General features: G+C 33.1%; 1 protein-coding gene across 1 annotated transcript; it reads left to right on the top strand.

Annotated features, from left to right (window-relative positions):
* The first annotated feature begins 10,624 nt into the window (after nucleotides 1–10,624).
* LOC114164058 (triose phosphate/phosphate translocator, non-green plastid, chloroplastic-like) lies at nucleotides 10,625–14,415 on the top strand. The gene is made up of 9 exons (XM_028048533.2): nucleotides 10,625–11,222; nucleotides 11,654–11,776; nucleotides 11,857–12,009; nucleotides 12,456–12,541; nucleotides 12,662–12,746; nucleotides 12,848–12,967; nucleotides 13,074–13,142; nucleotides 13,811–13,940; nucleotides 14,047–14,415. Exons 1-9 carry the CDS (start codon nucleotides 10,875–10,877, stop codon nucleotides 14,121–14,123), a joined length of 1,191 nt encoding a protein of 396 aa, XP_027904334.1. The 5' UTR covers nucleotides 10,625–10,874; the 3' UTR covers nucleotides 14,124–14,415.
* Nucleotides 14,416–24,783: the final 10,368 nt, after the last annotated feature.

Below are 24,783 nucleotides of genomic sequence, written 5' to 3'. Positions count from 1 at the left end.
TATCATTTGAACTTCCTTTTGTACGAGAATTGAAACAAGATAATGATAATTCATTCTAACCAATATCTGTTTTCAATTATTTTCTTTCTCCCCTTCATGTTGGAAAAAGTTATTCATCAAAATGACAATCGACAAAACGATCTGTAAATAAGTCTCTTGCTGATACATCAAGATATTTTATTATTGATGGAGAATCATATATAACATATATTCTCAATTGTCTTTGAAGACCCACCATAGTCCCTTTTGATTGGGAGGTTGGAACATTTACACCTCACCTAAAAATGCTTAAATGAGAAAAATTAGGTTATTAACCAAAAATCAACTACATAATAGAGTATTTGTAATAATTTGTTGGCTTTATGCGAATCAATATTGCAGCATGCAAAATTGCATATCCCAAAGTAGCTATTGGAAAATTAGCTATCATAAGTAATGATCTTACAACCAGTTTTAGACGTTTTATTAATGATTATGCAAGTCCATTTTGAATATGAACATATGCTACTGGATGTTCAACTTCAATTCCAATTGATATATAATATTCATGAAAAACATAAGGTGTAAATTCACCCGATTATCAAGATGAATTTTCTTAATCAGATAATTTGGGAAGTGAGCTCTTAACTGTGCTAATAACTTTACAAATGCCTAATTGCGAGTTGATAATAAACAAATATGTGATCATCTAGTTGATACATCAATTAAAATCATGAAATATTTAAATGATCAACATGATGGGTGTATTGTAATGAAGCTCCATGGTGGAATTTGATGGTTGATTGAAGCTTCCTTGCAGCAAAATGGATGAAGCACCAAAGGTTGGATATGTAGTGGCAACGAAAGTGGTTTGGTGAAGGAAAACACCCACTTTCCCATACTCATAATCATTATGAGCTTATGCATGTATTATTGATCATGGAACTTTCATGTGCTTCCACGAACCTCCTCGCTCGCGGTCCCACCTACGAGCCTATCTCGCTCGTAGTCCTTCTTCACGGACTCCTCGCCCGTCATCCGAACTCCTCGCTCGGACCCGGACACGCATACCTGCCTTTCTTACTATGAACTCTTTCACTCATAGCATTCTCAAGTTCGAGCATGAAATGAACTCCCTCGCTCACTCATCCCAAACAAGAGTACCTCCGGTGAACTAATTCATTCACATTCCGCATGCGGTCCACCCAATCACGAACTCCTTGCTCATGACTCAAATCAAGCACATCCCATATCACCTATGAACTTAGTCCCTGAAGCCCGACATCATAAACATCAAAGAATCGTTCAACCGCAGCCATAACCACCTAGCTCTGCTAATGCGTCGTCGGGTGAAAGATCACACCTATCGTCTGGCACGAATCAACACGCTGCCAGGCGCCACACCACAATCAAGGCCATTGTTTCACCTCTATCGCCTAGCGGAACCAACTCAACTACCAAGCGCCACTCACATGTGTCTAGATCTAGATCTAGATCTAAGATCCAAAAAAGTGGATCACATGCCATGTGGCATGTCACACTTTCCTTATCCATCGCCTGGCGGCTCACCTTGAACCGCTAGGCGCCATACCAGTAGCACACTGCTACTGGTTTTTGGCACATTAAACCAGTCCCTAATGGACCTCTAACACCCCACACGCAGATTATGGTACATTCGTACTTAAGCAGACCCCATTTAAACTCCTATAACAGAATTTCAAAGCATCACCATTCATAATTTCACAATCCAAGTAATGCTTATACTTAAATATAATGCAAGAAATCATGAATTCTTTCGTTTGCCCATTAATATTGGTTAACATTCTTTGTAATTCAACATCCCAAGGAATACATAATCACATTTCAAAATATACAGTTTACCACATTTGGACAAGGAACCTTCTAATTCTTTCATGCATTTGAATTCACACTACTCATCCTTATACGCACTAACATTTAACTCCCTCACATGTTCAAATTAATACATCCTTTAACAACTAACCCAATTCATGACAAAATATATAGCCAAAACTCCAAAGAACGCAAATCACAAAGCCACTCAAGATGCCACTATTCTGACGTGTCGCTTGGCGGTAGTCTAGGTGCTGCCAGGTAGTGCGTGACAATTTGGGTATTATGTCTCCATTGGTGGTAACTTGATCTCGTGGAAAAGTAAGAAATAGATGTTGTAGCAAGATCTAGTGCAGAAGTAAAATATAGAGTTATGGCCTCAGCTGCCTGTGAACTTGTTTGGCTTAAGCAATTGCTTAGAGAGTTACAATTTGGAGATGTTACTCAAATGATACTTGTGTATGACAATCAGGTTGCTCTTCATATTAGCTCTAATCCTGTATTTCATGAGAGGACCAAACACATTGAGATTGATTGTAATTTCATTTGGGAAAAGATAATGTCTGGAGACATCAAGACTGAGTTTGTTAACTCAAGTGATCAATTAGCAAATATTTTCACTAAGTCTTTACGGAGGCCTAAAATTGATTATATTTGTAATAAGCTTGGCACATACGATTTGTATGCTCCAGCTTGAGGGGAATGTTAGATATTGTTTAGATATTGTTTGATATTATTAAGATATTGTTAGATATTGTTAATCACAATATCAAACAATATATTCTATTTACTCTAATTATTTTCAGTTACTCTTTTTAATTGTACCTCTCTCTATTATAAATAAATTACCTTATGCGTGATTTATACACAAGGAAGATTAATATCAAACCATATTCTCTTTATTCTCAACAATTCAAAATGTTTCTTAATTCCTTAATTTCACTGTGGTGCAATTTTATTTTGAAAAGAATGAAAGATTAAAAGTAAAAATTGAGATAAAAAGAGAAATGTGAGAAAGAGATGAAATACAAAATAGAGAAATGAAAAAAAGAAGAAAATGATAAGAGAACGTGCATGATGTTTTTTTAATATATATATATATATATATATATATATATATGAAAAATTAAAAGAAAAAATTTGGGGATGTGACTCCCTGTGTCATGAAGAAGGTCTGCTCGTGGACATGAGATTTTAGTCCAAGAGAACTTTATGTTGGTAGGTTTTACATAATAATATATTAGAGATTAACTTTTGTTTTTAATTGGCTTATTTGATTATTACATTTTGGATTGAGTTTGATTTTGAGATTTAATAAAGATTTTGAAATTTTCATTCATAGTTAAGTTTTGATTATAATTAAACAATTTGACAAGAGATTAATGGCATCCCAGATGGTGTTACAATAAAGCTTCGTGATACTAATTTTACATTGAGAAATTATTAGGAATTAAAATTACAAAAATTTAAGCTTCATAAAAATAAGGGAAAGTATATTCATATACACATATGTAGACTCATACGAATCATCCTGTTTATCATCTAAAGCCATCATGACAAGCTATTACAACACATGGACGAAGCATTGAAGTACAAGACAACACTTTAAAATTAATAAGCTTTATACATAAGGAACGATCGTCAATTCATTATTTGTGATATTGTTAGTTGAAAATATGATATTTTGAAGTGTTATTTCTTAATAAATTATCTTTTATTCTTACTCAACCATATTTTTCTTCAATTTCTTATTTTCTTATTTTTCTTATTTATTTTTCAAAGTGAGTTATTCCCTCTCTTTTTTCATTCTTCCTCTTATTCCCAAATCTTCTCTTTTTTCACATATTATTATAAAATCTTTTAAAATTTAACTTATTTGTTTATGTATAATTTTTTTAAATTCTCTATTTAATAATTTCTAGTGTATGGAGTTATGTTCATATTCCACCAAAAGCTTTTATTTATATTACATGTTATCTGCCATATAAAAAAGAAAAAAAAAATGAGAAAATGACATTTTTGTTCTTCACTTTTCTATTTTATTTTCTCTCTATCCATATAAAGGTTGACACTAGTTCAACATCAACAATATTGGAACACACTAACAGCAATGGTATAATCGGGTGTTTAAAATATTATTTCTTAGAACTTTTGTTCAGAATGATTTGAAATTGTAACTAAAATCCAATCATGTTACAAGTTATTAATGTGGATATGATGGTGCCTATTGGTCACAACGAAAGAGACGACAAATATTTGGTGTAATTTTATTCGTTCAAAGGAATTGTTTCTTCCTTTCGGAGAAATTTTAGGGTTTATGGTTCTTGGTAGAAATCATCAACACAAGTGTTTAGAGTATTTATTTAAGGTTAAAATACTCATTTGATCTATGTTTTTTTGAAAGATCTCAAATAGGTCCTAAGAGAATTTTTAGTCTCAATTAGGTCCATATTTTTGAAAATGTGTAACAATTAGACTCATTCCGTTAGTATAGAGTTAACGGTGTTAAAGATGTGTCACGTGTTAGCTCCACATTTTTTTGAATTTTTTTAAAAATTTTTTAATTTTTTAAAAAAAATTTTTTTTGAATTTTTTGAATTTTTTTTTGAAAATTATTCATGCAACGTGTCACGTCAGTATTGTGCCACGTGTCAAGTCAGTAAGGTGACACGTGTCAAATCATTGTTTGAATCTCAATTTGGTCCATATATTTGTTATTTTTATTACATTTCAGTCCATTTTTTAAAATTTTTTAAATATATTTATTTTAACTTTTTACAAAATTGTTTTAAAATTTTATATTTAAATTTATAAAATTGTTAATTTTAAACCAACTCTAACATTTGTATATAAATTATTTAAAACAATTTTGTAACAAGTTAAAATAAATATTTTAAAATTTTAAAACAAAATATAAAATAAACTTAATATTATTAAAATGTTTAACAAAAATATCATTATAAAATTTATATAAAAGTTAAATTTGATCTCAATTTGGAAATGATGAAATTGAAAATTAAAAAAAAAATGGACTGAAATATAATTAAAATAACAAATATATGGACCAAATTGAGATTCAAACAATGACTTGACACGTGTCACCTTACTGACTTGACACGTGGCACAATATTAATGTGACACGTGGTATGAATAATTTTCAAAAAAAAAATTAAAAAAATTTAAAAAAAATTTAAAAAAAATTTAAAAAAATTTAAAAAAATTTTTAAAAAAAAATTAAAAAAATTCAAAAATTCAAAAAAATTAGAAGCTGACACGTGACATATCCTTAACACCTTTAACTCTATACTAACGGAATGGGCCTAATTGTTACACATTTTCAAAAATATGGACCTAATTGAGACTAAAAAAAATCTTAGGACCTATTTGAGATTTTTCAACAAAAACATGGACGAGGGGAGTATTTTAACCTTTATTTAAAAGAGTTTCACATTGTTATAATTAATATTTTTCCTAGAATATTAAATATGATATAACTTTATTTTCTCTTTCTTTTTTTCAATAATTAATTTTCATCAACAATTTTGAAACTAAAATATTATATAAATTAAAAATAGTTTTAACGTTTAATATTTATAAAAAATTATTATAATTATTTTTTTTAGCAAGCCAATTCCTATTTTACTTTTGACTTAATTAGTAATCTGAGATTTATATTTAGACATATTGTTAGACCTTAAGAACAACTAGAGGTAGAGTAAACGAGTCATGAGTAGATGAAATGCATGATTATGTTGGATAGACGAGTTGGGTATGGGTAGACAAGGTGAATAGTGGTTAGACGAGTCTAGCGTTAGATGAGTGGAGCATTAGACGCTCAAGGACGTTAGACGTTGTGTGAACAACATCCATCGTGGTTGACGTTGCATGACTGAGCTTGTTAGACAAGGTCTTGTGTTTAGGAAAAGCTAGAAATAAATACAAAGGAAAGACATGTGGAAGATAGAGAAAAGATTTAGAGGGAGAATGTGGCCTAACATTTTGATATGTTCTTGTCTTTTCTCAAGATAAAGCTAACCCAAACAATAATATGATATTGTTTTGTCCCCCTAGAAAGGCAATATCAGACTATATTAGGTTGAAGGAAGCTTAGTAACAAGTCTTATTTTCCCACATTTGTCAAGTTCTCTTCCTTTTCGATTCTTCTCTTCTTTGCTCATGTTGGTTGTGCTTGTTGAGTCACAATGTAGGGGTTTGATGTGCTTAGAATCTTTGTCTGAGGAAGGTTATGTGTGAAAGGAAGTTGAGTTGAGCTTGTACCCATGTTGTGTACTTGTGAGAAGCTGAGTTGAGAAGTAATGGAAGCTAACGATGGTTGCAGGCTTATATATGATGTTTTGTTTAGTGGAAGTGATTCTAATATTGCGGATAATGTCTTGGTGTGTCATATATATATATATATATATATATATATATATATATATATATATATATATATATATTGATGTTTATCTTGTTATTCATGCTAGATGATAAAGAGATGTACGGGTGACAAAACGGGTTAGCCTAGCCCGGCCTGTTTTCACTCGCCCTACCCCTACCCCGCTAAAAATAGGCCAGGTTGGCAGGATGGTTCGCTAGCCCACCACTTTTTTTTTTTAATTTTTAAATTTTTAAATTTTTATTTTTAAAATTTTTATTTATAAAATTTGTTTGTATTTATAATTATAAATAAATATTTAGAGCATACTTAATCATACAAATATTTTCTAAACTTTTAATTGATCAAATAATATTTTAATTGGATACATTAAAATAATTATTACATTTACATGTTAAATTACTCTATTATAACTAATAATTGGAATTTAATTTGTAAGTGTTAATCATTTAAATTATAATAGTATTACATATATACATTTATACAAAACTATAATATAGAAAAAATATTTTTTTAATTATTTTTAATTTTAAAAAATTAAAAAAATCAAATCAAATAAAAATGGGCTAGCAGGCTAGGGTCGGGTTGGCCCGCCAGTTTAGTGGGCTAGGTGGGCCGAGTTAAAACAGGTTGGTGGTTTGAAAACTCCAACCCGACCCACCCTTTTCTTGGTGGGCTAGCGGGTGAGGCCTGCTTTGACACTTCTAAAGAGATGAAGTTTATGTGTATATGTTGTATTTTTGTTGAGCATGTCAGTATGCCATAACATGTTGGTACAAGGATTTAATGATGTGTTGAGAATGTGGTGGTGTTTGCATGAAATGCTTGAATGTTGTGTTGTGTGACGACATGAACTTTGTTATGGTTGCCACCATGTGTTGCATTGCAAATAGGGGATTCTAGTGGAGGACTCTGAGTGGTTCTAGCTAAAACCTATTAAGGTATGGTTTTGGGGGTAATACTAGAGGGATGAGATAGGTGAGCCATAATTGAGAAGAGGAAGTGTGGAGTATAAAATTGCTTGGTTGGGAGGATATCAATGAGTAAGCCAAACCAAACACCTAACATTGGATGCGAGATTTGATGGGCAAGTGTTAATCTAGTGGGGGACCAGACACGGTACCCATTAAATAACCTTGAGCCATTAGACGACATGTACTAGTAAAAAATCTTGAGCCATTAGATGATCCTGTGAGAGGCAATTATGAACTCATGCCATGGTTGTGTAGAGTCACTAGAATATATGTAAACTGGGGTTGAGTAGTGCCAAGGATAAGCTAAAAACTACCGAGATGCTTGAGTAAGGGTGTTAGGCTAGAGGCTCAAAGGGGAACCAAGTGAGTGGTTCATGGCAGTTCCACATATATAGTGATTGTTGGTGAGACTGAGTAAATCTTGGACAAATGTTACTTGTGTAGGCATGGTGAGCATGTTGTGGTGACTGCATTGATAGGTATTCCAAGGGAGAATGACTCTCATTGCAATGGTGAAAGGGCAAAGTAAATAGGTTCCAGAGAGAGCTATCATGACTCGAGTAGACACATATTATCAGTTAGAGAAAGGTGGCTATAGTGTGAAATCCGCACGAGGTCTAGGTGGTAAGTAGTTGTAACATGAAAAAAAGGGATGAACTGACATGCAACATGATTAACCTTGTTACAAGGGTTGCGACTTGGGCTTCTTTCAACTTGGGACCATGTAGAGCCCAAGAGTGGCATCTTCAGAAAATTTATTGGCAATATAGCATACTTGTGACAAGTGCATGACTCTTGTTGGATTTACTTACCTATATATATACCTTTGGGATATTTGAAATCACATCATATTTTAAACATTAATATCACCAAAAATCCATTATTTATAATAGATGACACTATGAAGAAAATAAGACAAGAATGGACAACATATCTATTAGAATGATGAAGTTAGGACTCACAAAAGCATTAAGATTTTGCTTGAAAATTGCCCATGACAAGATTTTGATTATGAAAGTTTTAATTTTGTCTTAATAGTTTTACTTTGGTTAGCTTTAGTGTTAATAGTTACATTCTGTGTTAATAACTTTAGTTTTGATATATAATATGTTCTGATAATTTTTTTTGAGTTGTGTTGAAATATTTTATGCTTTTTAGGTTTGGGTAAATTGTAAATATAAACAAAACTTAAAGGACAAAACATTTGACGTCAAATGTTATCCAATTTTAGTTTGAAAAGACGCTAATTTGACAATAGTGTATTGTGACATCTATTGTTAAGGAACGTTGGACCCTTACTTGACCGACGTTCTTAAACGTCTGTTTTGAATTCCAACATCAATTTGACGTTTCTAGATAAAACGTCAAAATAAAATAAAAATTAGCAGGCGTCAAATGCTATTTTTGTGTTAGTGATAAAAACAAAGTAAATCGTATGATTAAATATATACACTAAAATACTAATTGAATATTTTTTATATATATTATACTATTTTTACTTTATGCGTAAATAAAAAACGTCTATTTTTATGTATGTTATACTATTTTTATTTTAAACATAAATAAAAAATACAAAAGAATTATACCTCTTTAATCACTAATAATATTATTAATTATATTTCTATTTTCAGAAGAAAAAATGTAAAAGATAATAGATTCAACAATAGAGGTGGAAGTAAAACTTCCGAATAAGATACATCTCTTGCGGTACAAAGCGGAATTTTGCAGAAAATCTTCAAATAGAATTCGTTCTTATTGAAAAAATTAGGTATATTAAAGTGGCAGCCATTGATAGTGAGTGACTTTTATAGGTTCAACTACTCTCACCTACCACTTTTCTTGTTACTTACCCAATTACCCCAGTCACATGTAATCTTTTATATTAATAATATTAAGATCGGTTTCGTTTTCAGAATACGATAATGAGATAAAAACATGACTCTCTTTGACAGAGAAGACAATAACATGACAAGAACAAGAAAATTTTAATCTTTGATGCTTCATGCACATTATATAGTATATTAAGATAATAATACTATATCATTTAAATAAATTATGTTTAAATGATACCTTTTTTATTTTCTAAAATTACATATTTTTTGTATAAATTATGAATTAACTAAATTATAGAAAATTATAATTATTCATGTTTTGTAAGCATATTTTGTATACAATCTTCAAACGGTTTTCTGCAATCTGTAATAATATTGTTAATTTTAACCAAACAATAAATTCTTGTTTATTTATCCCACAAAGTTTATTGTTAAATTTATGCAACAAGCACTTAATGAATGGAAAATACGACAAGACAAACCTAACCATATATACAGAAGCATGTTAAAAGCTAAGGAGATATATCATTTGATTTATAATCTAGAGGTTCACATGACTTGTTTTTCGACAAACACAATAAAAGGAATTGTACAATACGATTTATTTGGATTCTAACATTTTCACTTAATTTATATGATAACTATTAATTTAACAGAATACGATGCCTTTGAACGCCATTGATTACGAAATACGTGTTCTCTACAACTTCTTTAAATACGTGTTCTCTACAACTTCTTTCTTCTCAGAATCAAAACATATCAGAAAATTTATCAAAAAAATAATATCTGCTTTTGTTTTTAGTTTTAAAATTTATTATTATTTTTGCATAGACTAAAGGAAAGTATAAAAATTATTTACACTATCAATAAAAATGATTTTATTGCAACTAGGTTCAGATACAGATACTTCCGCCAAACAAAGTGCCGATCCGTCAAATTTGAAAAGTTTTTAAATAAATTATTTTCTGAAAAAAATATGTTCTCTTTTTTAAATTACCTAAATAAAATTTTATAATCGAAAAATCGAAAATTAACTGATAAATTACATAATTTAAATTCCAATCACGTTATTTTATATCTTTATACATCACAGTACAAAAATGACAGTCTTTTGTACTTCTACTTTAATAAATTAATTTTTGGAAGCCATACCAAAATGAAATGGAGCACTGAATATAATACGTCATAACGTCAAATTCGACTGACTCACTGGTCTATTTGATTCCATTTATTTGTTATTCCTAACAAAAAATAAAAAATGACAAAAAATTGAATTACACACGTTTTGATTCAATTTCAACAGAATACAATTTTATAGGTGGATGAAAAACTTTTGTTAGAATTAAGCTTAAAATATAAGTAAAAAGGTATAAAACACATTAATAAAAGGTGTTAAAAATGTTTTCATTTTATAATTAATTTTTTTAAAAATTAGGAATCACCCATAAGCATATTCGACATTTTAGTATCAAGATTATAGTTTTTTCTTCATTTTTCCGCTTTTTTGTCCAATAATTCTGATTTGATTTTCAGATACATAGATTCATCACAAGCAAAAGTATCTTTTAAAAACACCACCTACCTCCATTCATTCATCACTCGCTCTCACAAACACATACCAAAACAAAAACCTTGGTGGCGGATACTCCTAGGGACTCTCCCTCTCTTTCTCCCTTAAAAGCTAAACTTAACATAACAACTCAACCCAACCCCTCCGACAACACATCACAGCCACCAACCGCAACACAAGAGAAGCCCAAGCTCTTGTGTTCCGTTTTTTTCTTTCACATTCATTCGTTCCTTTTCTTTCTTTTTCTGTGTCTTTCTCAGATCTCGAAAATGCAGAGCGCGGCTTTCACTCTCTCTCCGTCGCTCTCTCTTCCTCTCCGCAACACTTCTCTAAACGCTTCTAGACCTTCTCTCCCTGTCAGACTTTTCGCCAAACACACAGAAGGCGTGAACTCCAATGGCGCCTCTTCCACTTCTTTCCTCCGCCGATCTTGGACTCTCTCTTCTTCCTCTTCCTTCAAGTTCCGCCCGCTCCCTCCCTCTCCTCCGCGCGCCGCGGAGAACGCAGTTCCCGACAGCGCGCCAGCCGAGAATTCGCTCTTCAAAACACTCGAGCTCGGCTCCTTGTTTGGCCTCTGGTACCTCTTCAACATCTACTTCAATATCTACAACAAACAGGTACTTCACCAGATCTCTTCTTTTATGAAACAATTGAAAAACGATTTTGCCGAAACGTTGTAGTTTGCCAAACACGTTCTTAGATTTGTCGTAATTTATAGCGCAAAACTTAAAGGTGTTTCCGTGTGTGTGTGTGTGTGTTTTTTGTTGGAATTAGAGTTTCACTTCGTTATTCAGCTTTGATATTTGATAATAACTTGGTGAAACTTCAATTCTGATTGATAATCAACACTTGTGGAACTGTATGCTTCTGAGTTTTGAGTTGTCGATAGTGATAGAATCCTGTAAGTGGATATTTCGATTGTGGTTTTGGATTCTGTGATAATGTTCAGGAATTGTAAACGGCAATATTTGTTTGATGCGAATTTGAATTTAATTTTGGCTTGATGTGTGTGTAGTTTTGGTTTTATTTTGGCTTCTGTTGTTTGTAGGTGTTGAAGGCGTTTCATTTTCCGGTAACTGTGACTGTTGTTCAATTTGCCGTTGGGACTGTGCTTGTGGCGTTTATGTGGGGTTTGAATCTCTACAAGAGGCCGAAGATCAGTGGTGCTATGGTATTTTGGTCTCTCCCGTGTTGAATTTGTGTGTTTATTTTATTGTGTTTTGTGTTGCTAAGGTAGAATATTTATGGCAGCTTGGAGCGATTTTGCCACTAGCTGTGGTACATACTTTGGGGAATCTTTTCACTAATATGAGTCTTGGGAAGGTGGCCGTGTCTTTCACTCACACTATCAAGGCCATGGAGCCTTTCTTTTCAGTGGTCCTTTCTGCCATGTTCCTTGGAGAGGTTAGATATGTAGTTCAAACTATCTTGCTGAATGGGATTAATCGAAAATAATTTTTCCTATGATAGTTAGCTGCTTGTGCTGTGGTTTGAACCGTCTTTATTGTTCATGAAATTGACGATAATTATCATGTTGGTATATTTTTCATATGAGAAATGACAAATGCTTGTGAGTGTCACACTTTCTAACATCTTTACTATTAATTGGAATTTATGAAAAATGACAAATTTTTGTTGGTATCTATGATGATCTTTGTAGTTTTGAAGAAATTTTAATAACAGGATATTGAACGGTAGAGAGAGAGTATGTTGCTAACACTCCTCTTCTCATAAAGTAGTTTGTGAATTGTTATAGGTATTCTAGGCCTTTCCTCTAAAGGAAAAATAGAAATATTTGGTACATTGAGAATTAATATTCTTCGATCTTATTCTATGTCTCTCTCTCTTAGTTTCCTACACCGTGGGTGGTTGGTTCCCTTGTGCCTATTGTTGGTGGAGTTGCACTGGCGTCTGTTACTGAGGCCTCTTTCAATTGGTAAGATCTCTGTTCCTTGCCTTGTTCCTTGTAGAGAAAGAAGACAGGTTAGTTGATGGGATTTGGAAAGAGAAGTTTTGGTCTTGCAAATTGTAAATGCTTTGGTGGAATGGTATACAGGGCCGGGTTTTGGAGTGCAATGGCATCAAATGTGACAAATCAATCCCGTAATGTTCTTAGCAAAAAGGTTATGGTTAAGAAAGAGGTATAATGATCTGTGACCACTTCCAAATGTTGACATATTTCATTGTTTATATCCATCTTTACATTTCATAACAGGAAATAACAATAATGTTTTCTTCTCAGGATTCTATGGACAATATCACTCTCTTCTCTATAATAACAGTAATGTCCTTCTTCTTGTTAGCACCAGTGGCTGTCTTCATGGAAGGTGTCAAATTTACCCCTGCTTACTTGCAATCTGCTGTGAGTAACTTGATGGTTAAAATATATACTATTGTCGTTACCATTGCTACAGTCAAAATATATAACTGTGTTGAGTTTGCCAGTATTAATGCACATTTCTTGACAGGGATTAAATGTTAAACAACTTTACATCAGATCTCTTCTTGCCGCACTCTGTTTCCATGCGTATCAACAAGTGAGCCTTGCTTTTCTATGCATTATGTTTTTACTTTTTGAGATGCTTTGAAGTTGCAAGTTTGCAACTTGCTTGCACCTAGCAAGGGAGGGGGTTAGATGGTCTAGTGGAGATTGAACCCTCCAACATCAACTTCTGTTCAATGGTGCTTTTATGTTGTTCCCAGGCATTTTTAATCTTTTGACTGCAAGATTAAATATAATTAACCATTCCTTATTGGGAAACAGTAAATTGTATGATGTGAAATGCTTAACATAGTACTAATAGAGTAAACTCCCTGGTATTTCTCTCACGGTGTACTTAGACGACCAAGAATATTTTAGAGAAGTTAAGCAACAGTGCGACTATTATGCTTTGAGATATATTATGTGCTTGCATTCTTTTGTGTTAGTGAAAAGGGGTATTTACTTATCGGGCTGTTAACTATTTCAATTGAATTAGAAAGATGACTTTTTTTATCTGAAGAATTGGGTGCTTAATAAATAAATATTTTTTCATGCTATAAATAAAAATCCAAGATTTAAATTACGATTCTACTCGTTGCTTCTTGTTTTCTATGCCCTAGACAAGGTCTTGTACTATAACTGGTTACATGGCTCTGTAATAGTTAAATGGTGTTTTGTATCCTGGAATGATATACTGATGATTTTCTGTGAATGGGCTTGCAGGTGTCTTATATGATATTACAAAGGGTATCACCTGTTACCCACTCTGTGGGCAATTGTGTGAAGCGAGTTGTGGTCATTGTGAGCTCTGTCATTTTCTTCCAAACACCTGTCTCACCTGTGAATGCTTTTGGTAAAGTTGCTTCTTTTTTGTTTGAACTGGAGACATTTGTCCTTAAAATTTCTTAACTATTCAATATCACTATTCACTCCCGTTGCTACGATTTTTTTCCCTACAGGTACTGCTATAGCTCTTGCTGGCGTGTTCCTCTATTCAAGGGTGAAGCGAATTAAGTCAAAGCCAAAAACAGCTTAATTTTCATTGGTGAAATTTTGTTAGGTGCATCTCGAAAAGCCAAATAGCTGCAACCAGGAATTCTAATTTCTTTGTAGGGGCGATATAGAGAATATGAGGATTACCTTTATTTACCCTCGTTTGTCCTTTTTTTGTCTTGTGGATTTTATGTCTGAGTAAGTACCTATTGATTTTGCTCCACGAAAAAAAATATATTTTGGACAAATACCACTGCAAGGTGTGTTTTGTTATGAATCATTTTAGTATGTAATCAGCCATAAATTTTCTAAATGTCTGCAAGTTTTATCAGTAATGTTGCGTACTGAGTATTCTTTTTTACTGATCCCTGTGCATTAAATTGTGAATCTAATTGCATCTGAGTTCTGGTTGTCTTAAACTGTTTAGTCAAGATTTAAGATGCAACCACAACACTATTTTTTGAGTACAAATTCTGCAGTGTGGCTTCGGCAAGCCATATTTCCAGTAATACCACATCAATGGTACAGAGAAGACCCAAAAATGTCAGAGGCAAAGTGTACATGAGGCCAAAAACCTAGAGTTTTTATATGTCCCGGTAGGGTAATGCGGTTCTGAAGTTCAAATAATAAATAGAAGAAAATATACTATCAAAAGAGGATTGAAATGGTATTTAAATAGAATTACGTATACACTATAAGAATCTTATTGAAAGCCTATAAAAGCGGATCCTCGTGTGCACACTTCCAATTCTTCCTTTCAAGAGGGTATTATTAGATGACATCGAGGTCTTCATATGTGAAGATTGATTTGAAGAAGAGTCAGAAGATGAATTAGAATGAATTGGAAAGTGAAATGTGTTTTTTTTAAGAGATGTGTGAAAGTTTGTCAATGATTTGAATAATGTGATAAATAAAAAATAAAGTTTTAATAGATTAGAATGTAAGTGTAATAATCCAGAAGCAATACACAACCATGGGAATGTAAGTCTGTCCTATATACAAACTATGCACCTCTCAATGCTCCTAGATCATGTATCTTGGAATCCCGACCCTAAAGAAGTTTTAGAGCCCACTAGATGCTGATATGAACAAGTATTGCAGGTACTATCGTAATAATGACCATACAACAGATGAATGCTCAAACCTTAGAGACAAGTGGAAGAGCTTATCAGGATAGGACATCTTAAGCGCTTTGTCAAAAGAGAAGATGAAGGAACATCGAGGCATGATAAAGCCAGGTATCATAAGTACGACAATAGAAGGGATGATAGACGACAAGATTGTCAAGAGGATCGACAACAAGACCAAAAGAACAAAAATACCATTATAGTAGGATGATAGGTGGCAAGGCTGGTAAGATGAGAGACTACCCTTGAGAGGTGTCATCAACACCATATCCGGAGGGTTTGTCAGAGGAGGCTCTTCGTCAAGGAAGAAGCACTTGTGGGTCCTACAAAAAGCAAATACCCCATCACAAAGTGAAGTTTTACCCTGTACGCTTTAATTGTACTTTCTTACTTTGAGAGTGTTTGTTGTTATTTTATTTGAGAGTTTTTAATCCCAGGAGAAAATTAAGAAGGTGATACATGGAGAGGTTGAAATTTATGGTGACTTGAAGAGGTTGATACTCGTTGTAACCTAAAAAGGGAGATACATGTTCTAGTCAAGAGTGTTGATTAGTTAATATCTTAAATGGGTTGCTTAAGAGACTAACATTGTATGTTATTTTCTATCGCTTGCATCTATATATATATATATATATATATATATATATATATATATATATATATATATATATATATATATATATATTTTGTGTGTGAGAGAGAACATCATATGTTGGTAGCATGGTTTTTTGAACTTGTCACGGTTGTACGAATCTTTGTAGCACTTGTTATTCTTCTTGAGGACTTGCCTAATTTCTTGTAGTATTAATCTAATGTTAGTTTGTCTACTTTCGCCTTTTATAATTCAACCATGACTTGTATCTCTAACAAAAGGCTTATTCTTGGTCATGATCAAATGTTATCTCTGGCTTCTATCTAACAACAAGATCACTTTGTTTGTTATAATTAGCACTTAGGTGTTAAATGATAATACTTAAAAGATTAAAAATTTTTGTGCGATAAGAACTTAACCATTTTTACCTTAGCAATACACAAACATAAACATACATATATACATATTAGTACAACAAGTATTTTGTCATATTTTATATTTAGTGCAACATGAAAAAAAAATTACAATATTTGTACACAATTTTTAATTTAGTTAAACTTGTTTGAACTCTGTTCATTGTTAATGTAATTGAACACGCGTTTGGTCTTAAATAAATATTATATGTATTTATTGAAGAAAATAAATTAATGTTAATATACAATTAATCTTGAAGGGAGCTTTTTACTCTTTGTTTTTTGTTTTGTAAATGTAAAACCCTTACTGGTTAAGTTTAATTGCATATTAACATTAGTTTTTCCTTAATAAATACACATGACAATTACTAAAGATTAAACACCTTTAATGGAGTTCAAACAAAATTAGTAGAATTAATTTTTTTTGTAATATGATGGTAATTTATTTATTGTACTTAAATACAAAATATGTTAATACTTGTTGTACTGAAATAAATATTTACTCTATATAGAAATATGAAACTTGTAATTTAATTTGTTTTCTATAGAAAATGTTGGTGCAAGGTGACCCTAGAAAAGGGGGAAGGGTAGGGGGTGTGAATAGAGCCTGTAAACATTTTATAACCATTTCATGCAGACCTAATATAAATAACATAAAGAGTAAGGTAGAGAAGAATGCACACAAGGATTTATATTGGTTCATGTCACACCTACATCTACTCGCTTAAACACCATACTTAAGAAGTTTCACTAATCAAATGCCTTGAATATAATGAGTATCAACCTCTCCAGGTTACAATGAGTTTAACCGTTGATCTGAACCAGTATAAATACTCTTGTGCTCTCCTACAATGTGCTTTCCATTTAGAACATAGTCTGTCTAGTCTCATAACACTTTGTTTTACTATGTTTACATCTTTCTCTACTAAATATATCCCCACTTAATGCCTAAAATGAGGTCATAGGTCTTTATTTATAAACTGTCCAAGGCGGTGCTCCACTCTAGCTTTGGCGCTTGAGTCATAGAGATTTTATTCCAGATCTTTCCTAACTGTCTTTCTTAGGGCTTAAGCCAAACTTTTTGGGCTCAAGTTGTAAATGTGAAATTCTAGATATTTCCAAAGGTGGGTGCTTGAGGTTTCCTCATTATTAGGGTTTCCTTAATCGCCTTTGTAGCACTCAACACAATTTTCCCAAAATTGACTGATTTTAACCTAATTTATCTATTTTTTAACTTTAACTATCTTCTGATGCTTAAAACTACAAAATAAGCTAAATAGGGGTGAATTAAGCAAAATTTAAACAAAATAAAAACAATATAAGTGCTAAAATGATTTAAAATTCGCTTAATTTATGCATTTATCACTACACTCCACTTTAAGTATGTTTTTGTCCTCAAACAAAGCACAAAATCAATTTGTAAAGAATGGTTCATTGTAGATATCACCACTAAAGGAACAAAGTAGTTTTTTCATTAGTTGGCACAAGAACTCGTATCAAATCTCAAGGCATTGCTGACAATACTAAATGGTGTCCATTCAAAATATTAAGATAAAAATGCAAAATCATTACACAATTTTGGTTCTCATTTAAATGAAGAAGATTTTCCTCCCCAGCTGAGTGTGTCACTCTAGGCAACCTTGCAAGCTTCCACTTAGTATCGTTTTTTTTGTTTCCAATCACTATGTACACACAATGAGCATGGATCACTAAGGTCTTTGAAGGGTTGTAATGTGGCTCGATTATCAAGAAAATATGATTAGTTGTTTAACTCTAGGCAAAAAGTATTCAACAAAGAACTTGCCTTGATCCATTCCATGCTTCTCGTGCTTAATAGAAATCAAAACTTGATACAAAACCAATGAAATTACTCAACACGAATGCCTCAATCATCTCACATGTGTTTGGCTCACTCCTCTTACTTGGTGGATTCACTCATTATGTTATACTATGAATTCTATTTGCAATGCATCTTGAACCTTTAAGCACTGGGACTTTCCATTTTTTCTGATTTTGAAACTCCCTAAGGCTTTTAAAGTTCAAAAAGGATTTGTCTAGTTTTTCTCATAGTTCTTGTTCCAATCATAAGTCCAGAAAAATTTTCTTTGCAATTCTAAATAGATATCAATTTTCGAAAATGTCTATATCTAGTGATGAGTAGATAAAATATATGTGCATTCATGCATTATCTTAGGCCATTTTTATTCACTTTTGCATTATTGGAATGATTTCATCATGCCATTATCTTTGTTTCAGATCATACAATTGGGTTCGTGCATTGTTTGTGTAAACAAGTGTTTTGAGGTGCAATTATATTTGGAGGGAGTTAGTGTCAAAAGTGAAGGAAGCAAATCAGTAAGTTCCACATGTGCCTGGTGGATTTTTCCACGACCTGTGGATTTGACTTCAAAGATGCAAGATAAAAAATAACAAGTTCCATAAGTGGCTGATGGATTTTTCAACGACCTGTGGATTTGGCTCCATGATAAAGAATGCAAACCAATGAGTTCCACCGGTGGCATATGGATTTTTCCACAACGTAGACTAACAAGGATTTAAAGGAAAAAATAAAATAGAAGAAGGAGAAAAATGGGGAAACAGTTAAGGGGGAGAGGGAACCACCTGAGAAGGATACTAGGGGGAATCGTGCACGAAAAAAGTCTCTATTCATCTTCATCATTTTCTCTACTTCCGCTAGTATTAGTTTTTAAATTAGGCAGAACTAATTTTCCCTTTTTGTTGGAGGATTGATGTAAGACTTTGGATTATAGTTACTATTTCTTGACAATTAATGTTCGTTAATGTTGGGTATTGGGCTCCCTTCCTATGTGGAGAAAAAGGCCTAAAACTTGAGAAACTCATGTCTCACTTAACCTAGTGGAGAGAAGGCTGCAAAATAAATAGAGAGGGAGAACAATAGAGTCAAAATCTACTAAAAACCCTAGCACATTGAGAGAGAGGTAGAAGGAAAAATTTGTTCACGTTTTTCACAGTGCTGCCACCGTAAAATCGGCACTGTGTTCAAAACTCATTGTTCTTCATTCTGATTGATCGGATCGTTGATACGAGGTTATAGTTGGGAGAAATTAATTTCGCACTACAACACTGATTTTATAAGTTTTTCTTCTCTTTGTTATTATTTATTTGAAAGCTTTGTTGTTTTTCTATTTGGTTGGTTGGGTGTTGACACTAATTTGTGCAGTTGATTGAGACTCATTTGTACTCTTGCTGATTATAGTGGAGATATTTCTTTGGTCTAGACGCCTTGTGGTTTTTACCCTTAATTTGGGAGTTTTCCACGTTAAAAATCTTGGTGTCTTTATTTGTGATTGTGGTGATTTATTATTGTTACTCTTTGATAGTTGCTCCTCATAGATTCTTACAAGTTAGGGGAAATTATATCCAGTGCATTCTCTAGTATATTTTTTGTGTTGTTTTCCCCATTAGAATGGTATCAAAGGTTTTGGTTGGGCTATATTTACCTTCTTGAATGATGGAGGCAAATGCAAAGATGATTCCATTGAATGGTTCAAATTATCAGTTGTAGAAGGGCAAGATGAAAGACTTATTGTTTGTGAAGAAGTTGCATCTTTTCCTATTTGCTACATAGAAGTCAGATTCTATGTCTAATGAAGAATGAGACTTTGAGCACCAACAAGCATGTAGTTTTATTCGGTAATATGTTGAAGATAATGTTTATAATCACATGGCTAATGAGACACATGCTAGAACTTTGTTGCAGAAGATTGAGTCTTTGTATGATTCTAAGTCGGGCAATAATAAACTGTATTTGTTGAATTGCTTGATGAATTTGAGGTACAGAGAGAATTCTTCAATTTGTGATCATTTAAATAAGTTTCAAGGGCTCCTAGATCAATTATCAGGAATGGATATAAACTTTAATGATGAAGTCTTTGGACTATGGCTACTGAATGCTCTACCAAAGTCTTGGGAGATATTTTGAGTTTCAATTACAAACTCAGCTCCAAATGGTATTATTTCTTTCTAGATGGCAAATAGCAGTGCTCTTAATGAAGAGATGAGAATGAAGGCACATGGTTCTTCATCTCAATTTGATATGTTTGTCACAAAAATTATTCAGAAAAAGGAACCGAAAGGTGGTAGAGAGAAAAGCAGGAGTAATTCCAAGTTAAGATACAAGAATATAGAGTGTCGATAATAAAATAGGGCACATTTAGAAATACTTTTTTTAAGTGGAAAAAGGATAATGCGAACAAGAAGGCCAAGTAGAAAGAGAATGATCGTGGCAATGATAGTGTCACTACTACTACAGGTGGTGTGATCTTGTTCTTCTTCGTGACTTTGAGTTCGTTAATATTGTATCTAATGAGAGCATGTGAATTATTAATAGTGGTGCTACATTGCACGTTATACCTAGGAAGGAGTTCTTCACATCTTACACTTGTGGTGATTTTGGAGTGTTGAAGATGGGTAATGATGGTGTGTCTAAAGTGATTGGTGTTGGTGATGTTTGCCTACAAAACAACATGTGAATGTAATTGTTGCTTAAAGAAGTCAAACATGCTCCCGATGTCCATTTTAATTTAGTCTTTGTGCAGATGCTTGATGAAGGTGGTTTTGATAGTCACTTTGGTTCTAGAAAGTGGAAACTCACCAAAGGCAATTTAGTTGTGGCCAGAGGAGAAAAATCAGCCAAACTATATTGGACAAAAGCTTTGGTTGCTAAAGACACTGTGAATGCCATGGATATGGAGACATCTTTGTGACACCAGAGGCTTAGTCATATAAGTGAAAAATGGCTGAATTGTTTAGCTAAAAAGGATGTTCTTCCAGGGTTAAAAAGTACAAAATTTGAGAGATGTTCTCATTGCATGGATGGTAAGCAAACTAGAGTATCCTTCAAGAAATCTGACCTTAAAGATGTCAGAGTTGTTACAATTGGTGCATTTTGATGTTTGTGGCCCGTTTAAGGTAAAGTCATTTAGTGGTGCACTTTACTTTGTTACCTTTATTAATGATTATTCCAGGAAGCTATAGGTCTATGCACTTCAACAAGGATCAAGTACTTGATAAGCTCAAGGAATTTCATGCCTTGGTTGAGAGGCAATCAAAGAAGAAGCTGAAATGTATTTGTTCTAACAATGGTGGTGAGTATCGTGGACCATTCGATGCTTATTGCAAACAACATGGTATTGCACATGTGAAGACTCCTCCTAAAACTCCTCAATTGAATGGTTTAGTTGAGAGGATGAATAAGACATTACTTGAGAAGGTGAGATGTATGCTCTCAGATGCTAAATTACCCAAGCATTTTTGGGGTGAGACACTATACACGGTGGTGCACATTATCAATCTCACTCCTACTGTAATTATGGACAGTGAAGTGCCAAATAAAATTTGGTTTGACAAGAATGTAAGCTATGATCATTTGCATGTCTTCGATTGCAAGGCATTTGTTCATATTCCAAGGGATGAAAGATCTAAGTTGGATTTGAAGACAAGGCAATGGATCTTTATTGGCTATGGTGAGGATGAATTTGGCTACAAGTTTCATGATCCGGTTGACAAGAAGCTTGTTAGAAGTCGTGATATACATTTCATGGAAGACCAGACCATTGACAACATTGAGAAGGTGGAGAAGACCACACCTAAGAATGATAGTAATCTCACTGATGGTAATTTGATGAGGTTGCTCGCTCACAATCTGGGGAATGTTGAAATTAAAGCTCAAGATGATGAGCAACATGGTGATGTTCATGATCAATAGGTTGGAGATGGAGTAGAGGTTCTAATTGATGATGCTCAAGAGGCACATGATGATGATCTTGGTGATATACCTGAACCACCTTAAGTGCAACTTAAGAGGTCTAACAGATAGAAACAACTTTCTACACGGTATTCTTGTGATGAGTATATAACCTTGACTAATGGTGGAGAACCTAAGTGTTTTGAAGAGGCTTTGGCGAGTGAAGAAAAACAAAATTGGTTGGATGCAATACAAGATGAAATGAAATCTTTGCATGATAATCATACTTATGACTTGGTGAAATTGTCTAAGGAAAAAAGGGCTTTAGAAAACAGGTGGATCTTAAAGGTGAAACAAGGCCAGATTGGTGATGAAAGGTTTCAAATAAAAAAAAGGTGTTGATTTCAATGAGATTTTCTTACTTGTGGAAATGTCATCCATCAAAACTATGCTAAATTTAGCTACTACTCTTGATTTGGAGGTTGAGTAGATGGATATGAAGACAACTTTCCTTCATGGTAATTTCGAGGAAGAGATATACATGAAGCAACCTGATGGTTTTTTTGTTGAAGGCAAGGAAGATTATGAGTGTAGGCTTAGGAAAAGTCTATACGGTCTGAAGCAGGCTCTAAGGCAATGATATAAGAAGTTTGAGTCTTCTATGTGTGAGCATAGCTACAAGAAGACTATTTCTGATCATTGTATCTTTATTAAAAGTAAGGGTGGCAAAACGGGCTAGCCCTACCCGTTTAGCCCGACTCGCCTTTAGCCCGCACAAAATGGATCGGGCCGGGCTGGCCCGCCATATGAAAACGGGTTGCGAACTTGGATCGGTCCCGCCAATGAACGGGCTAGCGAGTTGATGGGCTGGCCCGCCCTATTATTTTTGACATTCATCTTGCTGAATTGTGTAAATATGGGTGTGCAAAGAGTAAAACACATGGATTGGGCCTCTGATACATTTATTTTATCTATTATATTTTTACGCGAATCTTAAAAAACCTTAGATAAAAGCTTCAGAGAGCCTGTTCTGTTCTCCTTTGTACTCTCTGTCGCAACCACCACACTGAGCTTCATTGTTGTTCACCATGGTCACTCTGCCATTCAACCAGTGAAGGTCATCGTCGGTGATACCACCGTCTCATTAGGGTTCTCAATTGAAGTCACTGTTAGGTTCTTGATAGCGTTGTCATTGACGCGATCAAATTAATACTACTAAACTATAGCAACTTCAGTATTGCTAAGATAGTAGTCAAGAAAATAGAAAGGGTAAAGTAACCCTAAGTCGTCTCCCAACAAACAAAAAATTGCTTTTTAACAAATTAGTTCTTATAACATCTATACAAAAGAGTTAGTCAAATAAAATAATAAAAATATAAAAGGATTAAGATAAACAAAGAAAGTAGTAGAAAAGATAAAAAGAGATAAAAACAATAGTAAAGAAAATAGATTGATTCCATTGCTTTTTCAAAATAGATCCATCATCGATTATCTAAAGATTATTGCTCAATTAATTATTGTTGTAGATTTGTAAATTAATCAATGTAAAGTCTCAATTAATTTGTTGGCGTTCTCACTTTTAACCAAAGTACAGTATCAATTAAAAGTGAGAACTTTTAGATTATCCATAGTAAATTCAACCAAAGTATAGTCTCAATCAAATTTTACTATGCCTAATCATGTCTATTCTTTTATCTCCTCACCAAATAAAAAACTTAATTAATCAAAGTAAAGTCTCAATTAATTTTCGTTAGAGTAAATACCTTTAACCAAAGTAAAGTCTTAATTATTGGTAAAAACTCATTTAATCACATGAAAGTTTCTAAATAAAACCAAAGTAAAGTCTAAATTAAATTTAAAAACCCTTGAACTCATATGATCAACATTTATATAGATTTAAAATCATTACCTTTTACGTGATTCAAAGTTAAAAGACATAGATGAATTAAAACCTCAACAATAATAAAAAAGGAACAAAGAAATTATTTCATTCGAACCTCAAAATCCATAATGAAATTACAATGGAATCAACCCAAGAAGTTTAGTAATCCTTAGAATGCAAAAGTAAAATAAAAATAGAAGAATAGAGAGAAAAAGGAAACGAAATTAGGCCCCCCTAAGGGTTCCAAAACTCCAAAGTCCCGAGCTTTTTTTTTTCTTCTACTCCCTTGGTCTCTTTATATAAGACTTGGACTGGGCTTTTCGGTTGTGTTAAGACTTTGGCAAGTGTACCAAGTCGCGCAAGTAGTAACCGGTAAGACCAGGATATTGTTTCCCAAGAGACTCGTGTATACTAAATATTTGCGTAATTAGTGACTAATTTAAACTAATGAATAAATTCATAATTTGGGTTTTTGTATGAAATTAAATTTTGCCTAAATAATTAAAATTGAACTTGGATATTTGAAGACTCTAGGAAATGGTAAAGACTAGAAATGCAATGGATTGATATTGTTGGAGTTAGACTTCACCTACTTCACTGTTATGTATATTAAGCAATAAAACTCTTCTCCATTAATTACTAATGTCAACCCACAAGTTTACTCAAACTCTAATCCCTTAGTTGAATGAGCCTAGGTTTCCTTATTTAGAGTCAATTCCTTGAATCCCTAAATAAACAAACCCGCTTTACAAATTAGGGTTTAAGACAACTAATGGGTCAAGTTCCATTTCTAGATACAAGTTCCATTAGGTATCTTGTTCCAATTCAAGGTTTCAAGAGATATTTTCCAATACCTAATGACCCAAATATCATGCAATGAATGGGTAAAACAAAGCAAGCTTTAAATGCATAAACAAAGATACTAGAAATCAATGGAAGAAGCATATATATATTCAAACCA

This window comes from Vigna unguiculata, chromosome 9, assembly GCF_037176805.1.
Source record: "Vigna unguiculata cultivar grain cowpea cultivar isolate G323 ecotype 2 chromosome 9, ASM3717680v1, whole genome shotgun sequence".
Lineage (NCBI taxonomy): Eukaryota > Viridiplantae > Streptophyta > Magnoliopsida > Fabales > Fabaceae > Vigna > Vigna unguiculata.
Note: the sequence above shows the minus strand (reverse complement) of the source record. Positions and strands in the feature narration are given on the sequence as shown.